General features: G+C 45.6%; 1 protein-coding gene across 2 annotated transcripts in view; it reads right to left on the reverse strand.

Moving 5' to 3' along the window:
* The window catches only part of LOC140421225 (cytokine receptor common subunit gamma-like), an 80,538-nt gene that overhangs the window by 24,266 nt on the left and 42,098 nt on the right, over positions 1–14,174 (reverse strand). For both annotated transcript variants that reach the window (XM_072505778.1, XM_072505777.1), the window contains exons 4-5: positions 7,465–7,607; positions 4,847–5,006 (exon numbers count right to left, since the gene is read on the reverse strand). In XM_072505778.1, coding sequence (XP_072361879.1) covers positions 4,847–5,006; positions 7,465–7,607 — 303 coding nt within the window. The remainder of the gene's footprint in view (positions 1–4,846; positions 5,007–7,464; positions 7,608–14,174) is intronic.

Genomic DNA, 14,174 nt, shown 5'->3' on the forward strand with positions numbered 1-14,174 from the left:
CGTTGTCAATGGGATTTTCCGTTGACAGCACCCCTCGTCACCGGGAAACCCATGCGCCGGAGTGGGACCTGAATTTCCTACCGGCGTGAACAGCCAGTAAATGCCGCCCTATATAAACATTTTAAATCACTTCTTGAGATATAACAATTGGAGGTTAACAGGAAAGATATTAGGGCAAAAAATAAAAGCAAATTACTGCGGATGCTGGAATCTGAAACAAAAGAGAAAATGCTGGAAAATCTCAGCAAGTCTGGCAGCATGTGTAGGGAGAGAAAAGAGCTAATGTTTCGAGTCTGATGACTCTTTGTTAAAGCTAATAGACAGAGAAAGTGGGAAATGTTTATACTGTGGAGTGAGAATGAAAGATGAGTCATAGCCACAGAAACCCAGGGAAACCGGGTGCTAATGGCCACAGAAACCAAGGGGAAAGAGTGCTAATGGCAGTCCCCAGAGAGAACAAAAGATGTGAAAGGTCAAACAGCAGAGAAACTAACATCAGAGGATGAACTGTAGATGTGGGGGGAGGGGAAGGGGAAGCAAAGAGGAGAAAGGTTAAGGAAAGGTGGATAAGATTGGGGGGGGGGGGTTAAATATATATTAAGAAAGAAAGAAATGGTAAAAGACAGTTAAAATGACATGAAAACAAATGGGTCGAGGTGGGGTAGAGCTGATCATCTGAAGTTGTTGAATTCGATGTTCAGACCAGAAGGCTGTCGCGTGCCTAACCGGAAGATGAGATGTTGTTTGCGTTGAGCAACACTGCAACATTGCAGCAGGCCAAGAACAGACATGTGGGCATGGGAGCAGGGTCTTGTGTTAAAATGGCAAACAACGGGAAGGTCAGGGTCCTGAATGCGCACAGACCAAAGGTGCTCAGCAAAGCGATCACCCAGTCTGCGTTTGGTCTCTCCGATATAGAGACCACCACATTGGGAGCAGCGAATGCAGTAGACCAAATTGGAAGAGATACAAGTGAAACGCTGCTTAACCTGGAATGAGTGTTTTGGGCCTGGGGTGTTAAGCATGGAAGAGGTAAAGGGGCAGGTGTTACACCTTCTGCGATTGCATGGGAAGGTGCCATGGGTGATGTTAGGGCATATTTTAGAGCGTTATGACCATATATCTGGCTCACACTGTGAATAATCAAATTAGTTTAGCAATTGAATAATATAGATTAATAAGGACACATCTAAGGGGAAGAGTTAATCAAAGAGGTAACACCCATTGCTGCTAAAGGATGAGGCAATCTGCTTTAGAAAGCTATAACTGTCCCAGTTTCCTTTGAGAACATCAGAGACATGGCAGAAGTATACTGGGAGAATCCCTTCGTTTTTTTCTATGGTTGTCAAGAGTTGGATATCATGAAGTAGACAGCTTTTCTGTCCAACTGTCCCAACCAGATTCACTCAGGACTCAGGTAAAGCATTACTTTGAATATTGATGTGTGTTCTAAATTGATATTAGCTGTAGCATTGTATTTTTAAAGTTTTATTGGATTCTGTATTGGAACAAACGCTTTTTTATCTTTCATAGTCATTAATGTTGCAATGTACATCTCCACTTTAAAGCTTATTGCGTGTTATGTAGTTCTGTAATAAACTTATAAATAAGTTGGTAAAGTATAAAGTTTTTTGTATTCTGCATGCAGTATAAGAACCCACCTCACATGTATTTTCAGAAAGTTGGAAGATACAGGGGGCTGGATTCCCCGTTAGTGGGATTCTCCGTTTTGCCAGCAGCGCACTCACGCCCGCGGATTTCCCGATGGCATGGAGTGCCCACAATAGGAAACCCCATCGGCCGGCTGACAGGACAGAGGATCCCGCCCACAATTTTTGACGAGAGACCCCTGGACCCTTATAATATCCGGTAGTTAGAACTTGGCCAACAAATTATTTAACAGGCTATCTAAGAAAGGTAATGGGCGTGATTCAGCGGACTGAAGTCAAAGTCTGTTGAATGGCACATTTAGCGGGATGTTTCTTGATGGCTGCAGTGCTGAGAAAAATCCTGCTATCCAACGGCACACTGCCGCTTTTTTATCCTTAGGGTGTTTCTCCCTGCCGAGGCCGCACTTAGAATGATTTCCTACTGGCGAGCTGAAGCCGGTAGCCCCACTCACACCCCTCCACACTTTCAGGCCCCCAACCCCCCCTGCTTTTTGGACTCCCCCTCCCCCCCCAACCTTGGGGAGGCCACCAGGAACCGCCCCTAATCTCCCCCTCTACTTGACAAGACCCCCCCTCCCAGGTCTGATCAGAGTGCCACCCTGGCTTATCCCTGACCACCTGGGGGTCTACAATGGCCTGGGAGGACCCTCAGTGCCATTATGCCTTGTCCACATTTGTGTCGACCTGTACTAAAGGGGGCCCTGGCGAGGTCTCCTAGGCTTGACCAGTGAATCTTGCGTCCGGGTATGTAAATATTCCGCATATTCCGATCTGGATCTCGCCCATCGTTTTGGGCGGAGCAAGTCGGGTGACACGCGATCGGCATGGTACAAAGCCCGATTTGGGGCTTGTGCGTGTTTCACCTGTTAGGCCCAGATCCGCACCGGGCGTAGCGGGGTCACCGAATCGCACCCAATATCTCTTAATAGTCGCTTTCCTTGGGGGAGATGTGGTTCACTATATCAGGCCCAAAATGAATGTCTATGGGAAGTGGCCGCCTCGAACTCAAGTGAGGGTGATTGTTGAGGGATCAGTGTTGCTCCTAATCTAGGGCAGTCTATATTTGGGGCTAGAGTTGTAGTCAACTTCAAATGGCACCCCAGATGTTTCCTAAAAAAGGCACTGTAGTGAACGTATATAGTAACCATTCACCACTGTACTACATTGTATCACGCTGTTGCCCATGTGGGCTCCACCTATGGACCATTGTACTGTACTACATGATTGTATCATGTTGGTGCCCTTGTGGGCTCCGCCCCTGGCCCCGCCCCCTTGAGGGGAGGTATAAGAGCAGCTGCCCTGTGGGCGGCCCTCGTAGCAGAGCAGTCGCAGGCAGGCACAGTTCTAGTTGATTAAAGCCTCTGTTCACTTCAACTCTCTGTCTCAAGTGAATTGATGGTCGCATCAGGCATATTTCAGATGGTCCTTCACTGCTGCAGGACCTTATGCTTATAGTTCTATCTAGATTGTCTATTTTAGCTTCATTAGTACAGAAGGAATGTTGGCTGACAGTGGTGCTAAGACCCAGATTTAAATTTCTAAAGAAAACAGGTGCTTGATCACGGCCTGTGAGGTTTAAATCTGAGCTCCCCGGTTTCAAACCTAGGATCAGAAATTTCCTTAAAGTTCACTTTAAACCCTAGCTGTGGTTAGATCCTGACAGGACGGCTTGGCCTGAAGAAATAGGCTTGGCTTGCGCATTGGGGGAACCCACTCAATACATTCTAAGGATGAATAATCCAATTCCCAAACCCTTCCCTGAAATTCTCCGTCCTCATTCACAGCTGGGATGTCTCGGTGCCACCGGAAGTGAATGGAGTTCGGCTGAAATGCCAAATTTTCTGTTCTCGCTCGTTACAGGTCCCACCACGTACAAGGCGAGAGAGTCCCGCCTGTAACTTTTGAAATTGAATGTTTGGATACCGATGGAATTGTTAGAGGCCACAGGACTGTAGGTCGTCGGGGCAGCGCTATTCATGTTACAATCACTGCCACAGGTGGTCCTTACATCTGTAATGGCCAAGGGTTTCAAATTCAATGACTCCCTTTCGGTGAAGCACCTGCTCGTCACCTCAGGGATGATTAGAGGCAGTTGCTGTATCACCACACCTTGGGCCAGACTGTTATGTCTATATTGCTTGCAGGTTCGTGACTGAGGCGGCTGTTTCAACCTGTCAGCCTGCAGCTCTGATTACAACCTTGGGCAGTGCGAATATTAACTCCCATTTATGCCATGTGTGGCCCACCTGGCCACAGAGACCCGTGGTAAGGCCACTTGGGCATTAGACAACCTGGGCAAGTTACAAATCTATTGCAAGAGTTGGGGTGAACATTTAGACAGCATCTGCAGATGCCTCTGTGTCTGGATCTAGTTCCACCATTTACGGGTGTAATAACTGGATTCAAATGTGTGCCTATGTCTGGGAGGCATCGCAGGCTGGCAATGTTATGCTTTCAATTGGGCAGATCCTTCAGAATACAGTTAAAACAAGTGGTTTGACAGCTGCTCATCGGTTAGGCAAAATTCTTACTAATAGTAACTGGGAAACAGTTCATAGAATAGAATAGAATCACTACAGTGCAGAAGCAGGCCATTCTGCCCATTGATCTGCACCTACCCTCCAAAAGAGCATGCTACCTAAGCTCGCACCCCCATCCTATCCACATAACCCAGTAACCCCATCTAAGGGGTAATTTAGCATGGCCAAGCCGCCAAACCAGCACATTTTCGGACTGTGGGAGGAAACCGGAGCATCCAGAGGAAACCCACGCAGACATGGGGAGAATGTACAAGCTCCACATAGACGGTCAGCCAAGGTCAGAATCAAACCCCGGGTCTATCCTGCCTACCTTGATGGCTAACAGACATAGATAATGTTGAACACATTCTCAGCCACAATCATGCCCTGGCAGTCTTGCCGATGTGATGCTTGTCAATAGGCTGAAGCCTAACGACAGACATGGGGTGGAATTCTCCGCCCCGCCACATTTCTGTTTCACCCCGCCGGCGGGATGCTCCATTACGCCTGCCGGCCAATGGGGTTTCCCATTATGGGGCTGCCCCATGCCGTCGGGAAAACCCGGGCTGCCGGCAAAACGGAGCATCCCGCCAGCGGAGTATCCTGCCCATGATGTCTCGGCTACACAGAAACAATGTGACAAAACATTTTACTTACCTGTGTCAGCAACTCCCCACTGAACAGGTGAGCTCCATTCACTCCACAAGACAGTTGAGCCACAATACTCATTAATCTTACTTCGCACTTGAAAGATATAGGTCTTCTTTTGATCTATACTTGGCAAACTGTACTTTCTTTGTGAATTAATTGTATTTACCTATACGAACAAACCAAGAAAAAGTAGCAGGTAGTATCATAGTATTAAAATCTCATTTCTGAAGTAAACAATAGACTAGAATATACAGGGAGCCAGGTTCTCCACGTCCCAGCAATGAAAATGTCAGTTCAGAACCCATCCATGAAAAAGCTGACCATCCCATTACCATTTAATTCCCAGCAGTGTATTAATTTACTTAGGGAAAGCCCCAGTCCTACCTTAGAGAGCTGCTAAATAATCCAAATGTCTGGAAATTCTATAGTCCCAGCAGTGCCAGGTTTGAGCAGTAACCACAGCTGAGATCACAGGCCGAACCCAGAGAAGAGGGGCTAATGGAGGCCGCACCGAACATCAGTCCAGGGGTTTTGCCACTGTCCGGTTGGCAGGCCACAATGAGAAGCGGTGAAAGGTAGGGAGCAGAAAGGGGGGTAAAGGAGGGGGTATGACATGGTGGCGGGGAGAGGGTGCTTCCGATGGGCACTGGGAACCTCTAAAGGAAGCCAGCCATTGCCCGACAATAAAAACTAGTGGACTACCGACCTGGCATGCGCCTCCCCCTGTCACGAGCAAAATAGCGGCAAGGATGGGATGAGGCACTTAAGTGGCCATTAATTGGGCCCAAGACTGGTTAAATGCCCAGCCTCTACACCGCCCCTGTAAAATGAGAGATAGTTCAGGATCGGCGGGTAGGCATGACGCAGGCCACATGCTGATGTACATGGCCCAAACCGTCAAACATGCCAGCGCAGGGAATAAAATCCAGTCCAAAGAGTCCTCCAGTTACTGCTGATTGTAGTGATTGATAAGGAACATATTTCAGATCAAAATTTTCTCAAGTCCTTAGTAACCTACTGTTTAGAGGAGAAGGAATAAGAGATAATCCAAGCTCCTCTCAGCTGAAAGGTTATAGCTAACCAGGGAAGGAATAGTCAATTTTAATCAGATTCTTTTGTTCCATGTCATGCATCCAAAATAATAAGTACCGAGACTAAAAGTGGAAATATCTGCACTTATTAATGAAGTATTGAATAGGCTAAAGTCTGTCTTAATTCATATTTCAATTTTAGTGTTGATGAATTCTCTTCCTAAACCTCTCTGTCTTTTCACCCCTCTCCTCCTTTTAGATGTTCCTTCAAACTTTTTTGTCTAAAGTTTTCGTCACCTGTCTCAATATCCAGATTGTTAAAGAAGAAAATCATGGATGGCCACCAAATCTAAAATCTGGTACTTGCAATCCCTGTGCCCTGTGGGAACTTTGAAGTTTGATCCACAACCATCACTTTTTGTGGTAGTTATGATTCCAACCAGCAGAGAGTTTTCTCCCGTATTCTCTTGACTTCAATTTTGCCAGGGCTTCTTGATGCCGCACTCGATCCAATCCTGCCTTGACGACGAGGGCAGTCACTCCCACCTCACCTCTGGAATTAGGCTCTTTTGTCCATGTTTGAACCAATGCTGAACTGAAGGCAAGATCTGACAATGTCTCTATATCGGAACCCAAGCTGAACATCAGTGAGAAGGTTATTGCGAGTACATGTCGCTTACAGCATTTCCATCACTTTTCTGATGATCAAGAGGAGGTTGATGGAGTAGTAATTGGTCAGAATGGATTTCACCTGCCTTTTGTGGACAGGACATACCTTGTCAATTTTTCACATTGCCAAGTAGATGCCAGTTCTGCGGCTGTACTGGAACAGGTTGGTTTGAGGCACAAGTCTTCAACTTTTTGCTGGAATATTTCCAGAGCTCATAGCCTTTGAAGTATCCAGTGCCTGCCTCATGTTTCTTGATATCGTGTGGAGTGAATTGAAATGGCTGAAGGCTTGCATCTGTGATGGTGGGGACCTCCGGAGGAGGCCAAGGTGGATCATCCACCCGGCACTTCTGGCTGAAGTTGGTTGCAAATGCTTCAGTCTTACCTTTTGCACTGATGTGCTGGGCTCCCCCATCATTGAGGATGGGGATATTTGCCGAGTTTCCTCCTCCACTTAGATGTTTAATTGTCCACCACCATTCACAGCTGATGTTCAGGACTGCAGAACTTTGATCTGATCTGTTGGTTGTTATAGGGTCACTTATCTCTGTCTATCACCTGCTGTTTCTGCTGTTTGGCTTTGCAAATAGTGCTGCGTTGTAGCTTCACCGGGTTGACACCAGGTATGCCTGGTGCTACTCCTGTTTGTACATGCGAAGCTCATAATAGCTGTTGATTTTCTGAGATTTATCAATGTGTCACCCTACCTTCCTCCAGGTAACATTTCCAAGTCATTGGAATTCTGAGAATTATACCATCAGCAAATGAACATTTTCCTCTGTCTGGTCAAAGAACCTAAAAGGAGCAACTTGATCCAAGACAGCTTGGATATTCATCCTAGTTACGAGTGACAAAAGTTTGAGTTTCTAAAAGTTAGTTCCTATTTTCTGTTCATAAGGGAAAACACTTGTTGTCACACTGTACCTGCCAACTTTTATCCTTATCACTCCGGTACCTGACTTCATACATTCGACATTTCAGTGACTTCTCTGATGTATCCCAGCTCAAAATGAGCTCGTTCCTGTCTGTTATATTCAGTGCCAAGTCTTCAGGAGGATTGAGTTTCACTGAAAGGCATAATTGAGTTTTTGTGCTGTTACTAAAGTGGATCATTTCAAGCATTTCAGAGAGTGATACATTCAGAAAAAAACTGAAGCACAATGGAATTGGAGTAAGTAGTGCAAAAGTAAAATAGGAAAGGTGGCCAAACCATTACTTACAAGGGAAATTAGAGATAGTATTATCCGAGAAAGAAGCATACAAATTGGCCAGTAAAACAGCAGACCTGAGGATTGGGATCAGTTTAGATTTCAGCAAAGGACGACCAAGGGATTGATTATGAAGGAGAAAATAGAGTTCGAGACTAAGCTTGCGGGGAACATAAAAACTGACTGTAAAAGTTTCTATAGTTCTGTGACGAGGAAAAGATTGGTGAAGACAAATGTATGTCCCTTTCAGTCAGAGGAATTTATAATGGGGAACAAAGAAATGGCTGACCAACTAAGTACATACTTTAGTTCTGCCTTCACAAAGGAGGATGCAAATAAGATACCAGAAATGTTAGGGAATACAGGGTTTAGTGAGAAGGAAGAATTGAAGGAAGTCAATATAACTGGAGAGGTGGTGTTGGGGAAACTGATAGGATTGAAGGCCGATAAATCTACAGCCCCTGATAATCTACATCCCAGATTACATAAGGAAGTGGCCCCAGAAATAGTGGATGCATTGGTGGTCATCTTCCAAGATTCTGCAGACTCTGCAACATTTCCTACAGAATGGAGGATAGCTAATGTAACTGCACTATTTAAAAAGGGAAGTAAAGGGAAAACAGGGAATTATAGACCAGCAAGCCTGACGTCAGTAGTGCGGAAAATTCTACAATCCATTCTCAAAGATTTTATAGCAGAGCATTTTGAAAAACAGTGGCAGGGTTGGGCCGAGTCAACATGGATTTATGAAGGGCAAATCATGCTTGACAAATCTACCGGAATTCTTCGAGGATGTAACTAGTAAAGTTGATGAGATAGAGCCAGGGGATGTGGTTTATTTGGATTTTCAGAATGCTTTTGGCAAAGTCTCACATAAGAGATTCATATGTAAAGCGCATGGAATTAGTCCTTGGATATTTAGATCCCAGCCCTGATCCCTTTGCAGCCACATCTCTGTGATGCCCACAACATCGTACTGGCCAATTTCAACGTGTGCAACAAGCTTGTTTACCTTGTTCCGTATACTGCGCGCATTTAGGTAATGGTGTTGAGTTTCTCAAATGTTGTTGGAGCTGCACTCACCCAGTTAAATGGAAAGTACTCAATCATGCACCTGACCGGTTCCTTGACTGTAGATGGTGGTGAGACTTTGTGGAGGATTAACTTGTTGCAGATTTCCAAGCCTTACACCTGCACCTGGATCCTATGTGGCTGGTGCAGTTAGGTTTCTGGTCAGTAACTGCCCCTCCTGCACCCTCCCGCACTCCAAAAATGTTGAGGGGGGTTCACTGATTGCAGTGCCATTGAATATCAAAGGGAAGATGGTTAGACTCTCTCATGTTGGAGTTGATCATTGCCTGGCACTTGTAACTTACTACTTATTAGCCCAAGCCTGAATGTTGTCCAGGTCTTGTTGCATGCCTGCATGCAGGCACAGCTGCTTTATTATCTGAGGAGTTGTGAATGGAACTCTACATTGTGCAATCATCAGTAAATATCCCAACTTCTGAGGGCACTGAATGCAATATTTGAAGATGCTGTGTGGGAGGGTGAGCTGTGAGGAGGATGCAGAGATCCTTCAGTGTGATTTGGATACATTGAGTGAGTGGACAAATGAATGGCAGATGCAATATAATTTGGACAAATGTGAGATTATCCACTTTGGTAGCAAAAACGAGAAGGCAGACTATTATCTGAATGGCCATAAATTAGGAGAGGGCAATGAACCTGGGTGTTTTCATACACCAGCCAGTGGCGTAGTGTTATTGCCACTGGACTAGTCATCCAGAGACCCAGGGTAATGCTGTGGGGACTAAATAAAAACAAATCTGGAATTAAAAGTCTAATGACGACCTTGAAACCATTGTTGATTGTTGTAAAAGCCCATCTGTTTCACTAATGTCTTTAACGGAAGGAAATCTGTCATCCTTACCTGGTCTGGCCTACATGTGACTGCAGACCCACAGCAATGTGGTTGCCCTCAGGGAATAATTTTGGCCCAGCCAACGACGCCCACATCCCATGAACGAATAAAGAAAACTCACTGAAGGTATGCATGCAGATGCAGCAGGCAATATAGAAAGCAAATGGTATGTTGGTCATTATAGTGACAGGATTCGAGTACAGAAGCAGGAATGTTCTGCTGCAATTATACAAGGCCTTGGTGAGGCCACACCTGGAATATTGTGTGTAGTTTTGGTGTCCTTATCTGAGGACGGATGTTCTTGCTCTCGAGGGAGCGCAGCGAAGGTTTACCAGACTGATTCCTGGGATGGCAGGACTGACGTATGTGGAGAGATTGAGTCAGTTAGGATTGTATTCGCTGGAGTTCAGAAGAATGAGGGAAGATCTAATAGAAACCTATAGCATTCTAACAGCACTAGACAGAGTGGATGCAAGAAGGTTGTTCCTGATAGTGGGGGTTTCCAGAACCAGGGGTCACAGTCTGAGGATACAGGGTAGACTGTTTAGGACAAAGGTGAGGAGCGATTTCTTCACCCAGAGAGTAGTCAGCCTGCGGAATTCACTGCCACAGAAATTAGTTGAGGCCAAAACATTGTATGTTTCAAGACATTGTTAGATATAGCACTTGGGGTGAAGGAGATGAAAATATATGGGGGAAGACAGGATCGGGCTGTTGAGTTGGATGATCAGCCATGATGCTAATGATTGGTGCAGCAGGCTCGAAGGACCGAATGGCCTCCCCCTGCTGCTATTTTCTATGTTTCTATGCGCTGCCCAAACTTCAAGAAAAAATGAAGGGGCAAATTCAATGAAAGAAAATTGTGGTATTCCTTACACCGCACTTATGACTCTGCTTAATGAGGAATCTATCTGGTCCCCCTTGAAAACACAGTACTCACTGAAACGATTAAGTCTATTCCACACAGCAGTGTTCTCTACACGGAGGCCACAAAATTTGGCATGGTATAATGCCACTGAAGGCAGTGCTACAGAAACCAGAGGCCCTCAAAATGGTGGGGACAGGAAGGGCAAGGGGGGGACACTAACACAGGCTTCCCGTGCATGGTCCATAATTTGCAGTAGGCAGAACCTGGATGTCAAACAGCCTCTCAGGCTGATGAGGAGCACATTGTGCAAAACTTGGCCTGCATAGGTTATGTGAATGCCCAGTGCCCACCATTCCCCCCCTGACATGCATTCTGATGTACCATTGGACTCCACCAGTGCTATTTAAAGGGCCAGTGAGTGTAGTGTGAAGGAGCACTAGTAAAATGGAAGTAATTGGGAATAAAGGGGGAAACTCTTCACTAGCTGAAGTCAACCCTAGCACCAAGAAAGATGGTTATGGTTGTTGGAGGCCAATCATCTTATTCCCAGGATATTGCTGAAGGATTTCTTCAGGCACAACCATCCTAGACACTACCATCTTCAGTTGCTTCGTTAACGGCCATCTGCCCATCATAATGTCAGAAGTTGGGATATTTACTGATGATTGCACAATGTTGAGTTCCATTCACAACTCCTCAGATAATAAAGCAGCTGTGCCTGCATGCAGGCATGCAACAAGACCTGGACAACATTCAGGCTTGGGCTAATAAGTAGTAAGTTACAAGTGCCAGGCAATGATCAACTCCAACATGAGAGAGTCTAACCATCTTCCCTTTGATATTCAAAGGCACTGCAATCGGTGAACCCCCCTCAACATTTTTGGAGTGCGGGAGGGTGCAGGAGGGGCAGTTACTGACCAGAAACCCAACTGCACCAGCCACATAGGATCCAGGTGCAGGTGTAAGGCTTGGAAATCTGCAACAAGTTAATCCTCCACAAAGTCTCACCACCATCTACAGTCAAGGAACCGGTCAGGTGCATGATTGAATACTCTCCATTTAACTGGGTGAGTGCAGCTCCAACAACATTTGAGAAACTCAACACCATTACCTAAATGCGCGCAGTATACGGAACAAGGTAAACAAGCTTGTTGCGCACGTTGAAATTGGCCAGTACGATGTTGTGGGCATCACAGAGACGTGGCTGCAAAGGGATGAGGGCTGGGATCTAAATATCCAAGGATATATGTCCTATCGAAAGGACAGGCAGATGGGCAAAGGGGGCGGGGTTGCATTGTTAGTAAGGAATGAAGTTAAATCGATAGCAAGGAGCGATATAGAATCAGAAGGCATAGAGTCTCTGTGGGTAGAGTTGAGGAATCGCAAAGGTAACAGACCCTGATGGGAGTTATGTACAGGCCCCCTAGCAGTAGTCAGGATGTGGGGCAGAAAATAAATCAGGAGATAGAAAAGGCATGTAAAAAAGGCAATACTACAATAATCATGGGGGACTTTAATGTGCAGGTGGACTGGGAAAATCAGGTTGGTAGTGGATCCCAAGAAATGGAATTTGTGGATTGTTTAAGAGATGTTTTTTTTGGAGCAGCTTGTGCCAGAGCCTGCTAGGGAACAAGCAATTCTGGATTTAGTGATGTGTAATGAGGCAGACTTGATGAGTGAACCTAAGGTGAAGGAACCCTTAGGGAGCAGTGACCACAATGTGATTTAATTTAATAATAATAGCTTATTGTCACAAGTAGGCTTCAATGAAGTTACTGTGAAAAGCCCCTTTTCAAAGAATTTGCCCTGCAGTTTGAGAGGGAGAAGCTGCAATCAGATGTAACGGTATTCCAATTAAAAAAGGGTAACTATAAAGACATAAGGGAGGAGCTGGCCAGAGTTGATTGGAGAAGGAGCCTAGCAGGGAAGACAGTGGAACAGCAATGGTAGGAGTTTTTTGGGGTTATTAGGGAGAAATCATCCCAAGGAGGAAACATGCTAAGGGGAGGACAAGGCATCCATAGTTGACGAGGGATGTCAAGGACAGCATAAAGGCTAAAGAAAAAGCAGACAAAGTGGTGAGGATTAGTGGGAAACCAGAGGATTGGGAAGCCTTTAAAAGTGAGCAAAGGACAACTAAAAAAGCAATAAGGGGGGAGAAGATGAAGTACGAGTGCAAGCTAGCTAGTAATATAAAGGAAGATAGGAAGAGATTCTTTCAATATATAAAAGGTAAGAGAGAGGGAAAAATAGACATTGGACCACTAGAAAATGTGGCTGGAGAAGTAATAATAGGAAACAAAGAAATGGCAGACGAACTGAATAGTTACTTTGCATCAGTCTTCACGGTGGAAGACACCAGTGGGATAACAGAGCACCAGGAGAACCAAGGGGCAGAGATGAGTGCAGTGACCATCACTAAGGAAAAGGTTCTGGGGAAACTAAGATCTGAAGGTGGATAAGTCACCTGGACCGGATGGACTACACCCCAGAGTTCTAAAAGAGATAGCTGAGGGAGTTGTGGAGGCATTAGTGATGATCTTTCAGGAATCACTGGAGGCAGGAAGGGTCCCAGAGGACTGGAAGATGGCGAATGTAACACCACTGTTTAAGAAGGGAGGAAGGCAGAAGACGGGAAATTATAGGCCGGTTAGCCTGACTTCGGTCATTGATAAGATTTTAGAGTCTGTTATTAAAGATGAGATCGCGAAGTACTTGGAAATGCATGGTAAAATAGGCTGAGTCAGCACGGCTTTGTCAAAGGGAAGTTGTGTCTGACAAATCTGTTAGAGTTCTTTGAGGAGGTAACAAGGAAGTTAGACAAAGGAGAACCAGTGGACCTGATTTATTTAGATTTCCAGAAGGCCTTTGACAAGGTGCCACATAGGAGACTGTTAAATAAGTTGTTTATCTTTTTAAAATATGTTTATTCAAGTTTTTCAATAAATTTTTACAAAACACTCCAAAAGGAAAGAAAATATACATAAGAAAAATAAAAAGGGAGGCCTTACGCCATCCCCTCCAACAACTTAAACCACTAAACATTAAACTATCTCACAAATTAAGAACAAAAATGGGGCAAACGCCCCTTACAATAATAAAAACAAGCCAACCCCCCCCCCCCCCCCCCCCACCTTCTCCCCCCTGGGTTGCTGCTGCTCTTGACCTCCACCTAACGTTCCGCGAGAAAGTCTAGGAAGGGTTGCCACCGTCTGGAGAACCCCTGCACAGACCTTCGCAAAGCAAACCTTATCCTCTCCAACTTGATGAATGCTGCCATATCATTAATCCAAGCCTCCACGCTTGGGGGTTTCGCATTCCTCCACAGTAGGATCCTCCTCCGGGCTACTAAGGACGCAAAGGTCAGAACTCCGGCCTCTTTCGGCTCCTGTACTCCCGGCTCATCTGATACCCTGAATATTGCTATCCCCCAGCTCGGTTTTACCTGAGTGTCTAAGACTTTAGACATAGCCTTTGTGAAGCCCTTCCAGAAGCCCTCTAGCGCTGGGCACGCCCAGAACATATCGGCGTGATTTGCTGGGTTCCTCGAGCACCTCACACATCTGTCCTCCACCCCAAAAAACTTGCACATCCTCGCCCCTGTCATATGTGTCCTGTGAACCACTTTGAACTG

This window comes from Scyliorhinus torazame, chromosome 5, assembly GCF_047496885.1.
Source record: "Scyliorhinus torazame isolate Kashiwa2021f chromosome 5, sScyTor2.1, whole genome shotgun sequence".
Taxonomy (NCBI): domain Eukaryota; kingdom Metazoa; phylum Chordata; class Chondrichthyes; order Carcharhiniformes; family Scyliorhinidae; genus Scyliorhinus; species Scyliorhinus torazame.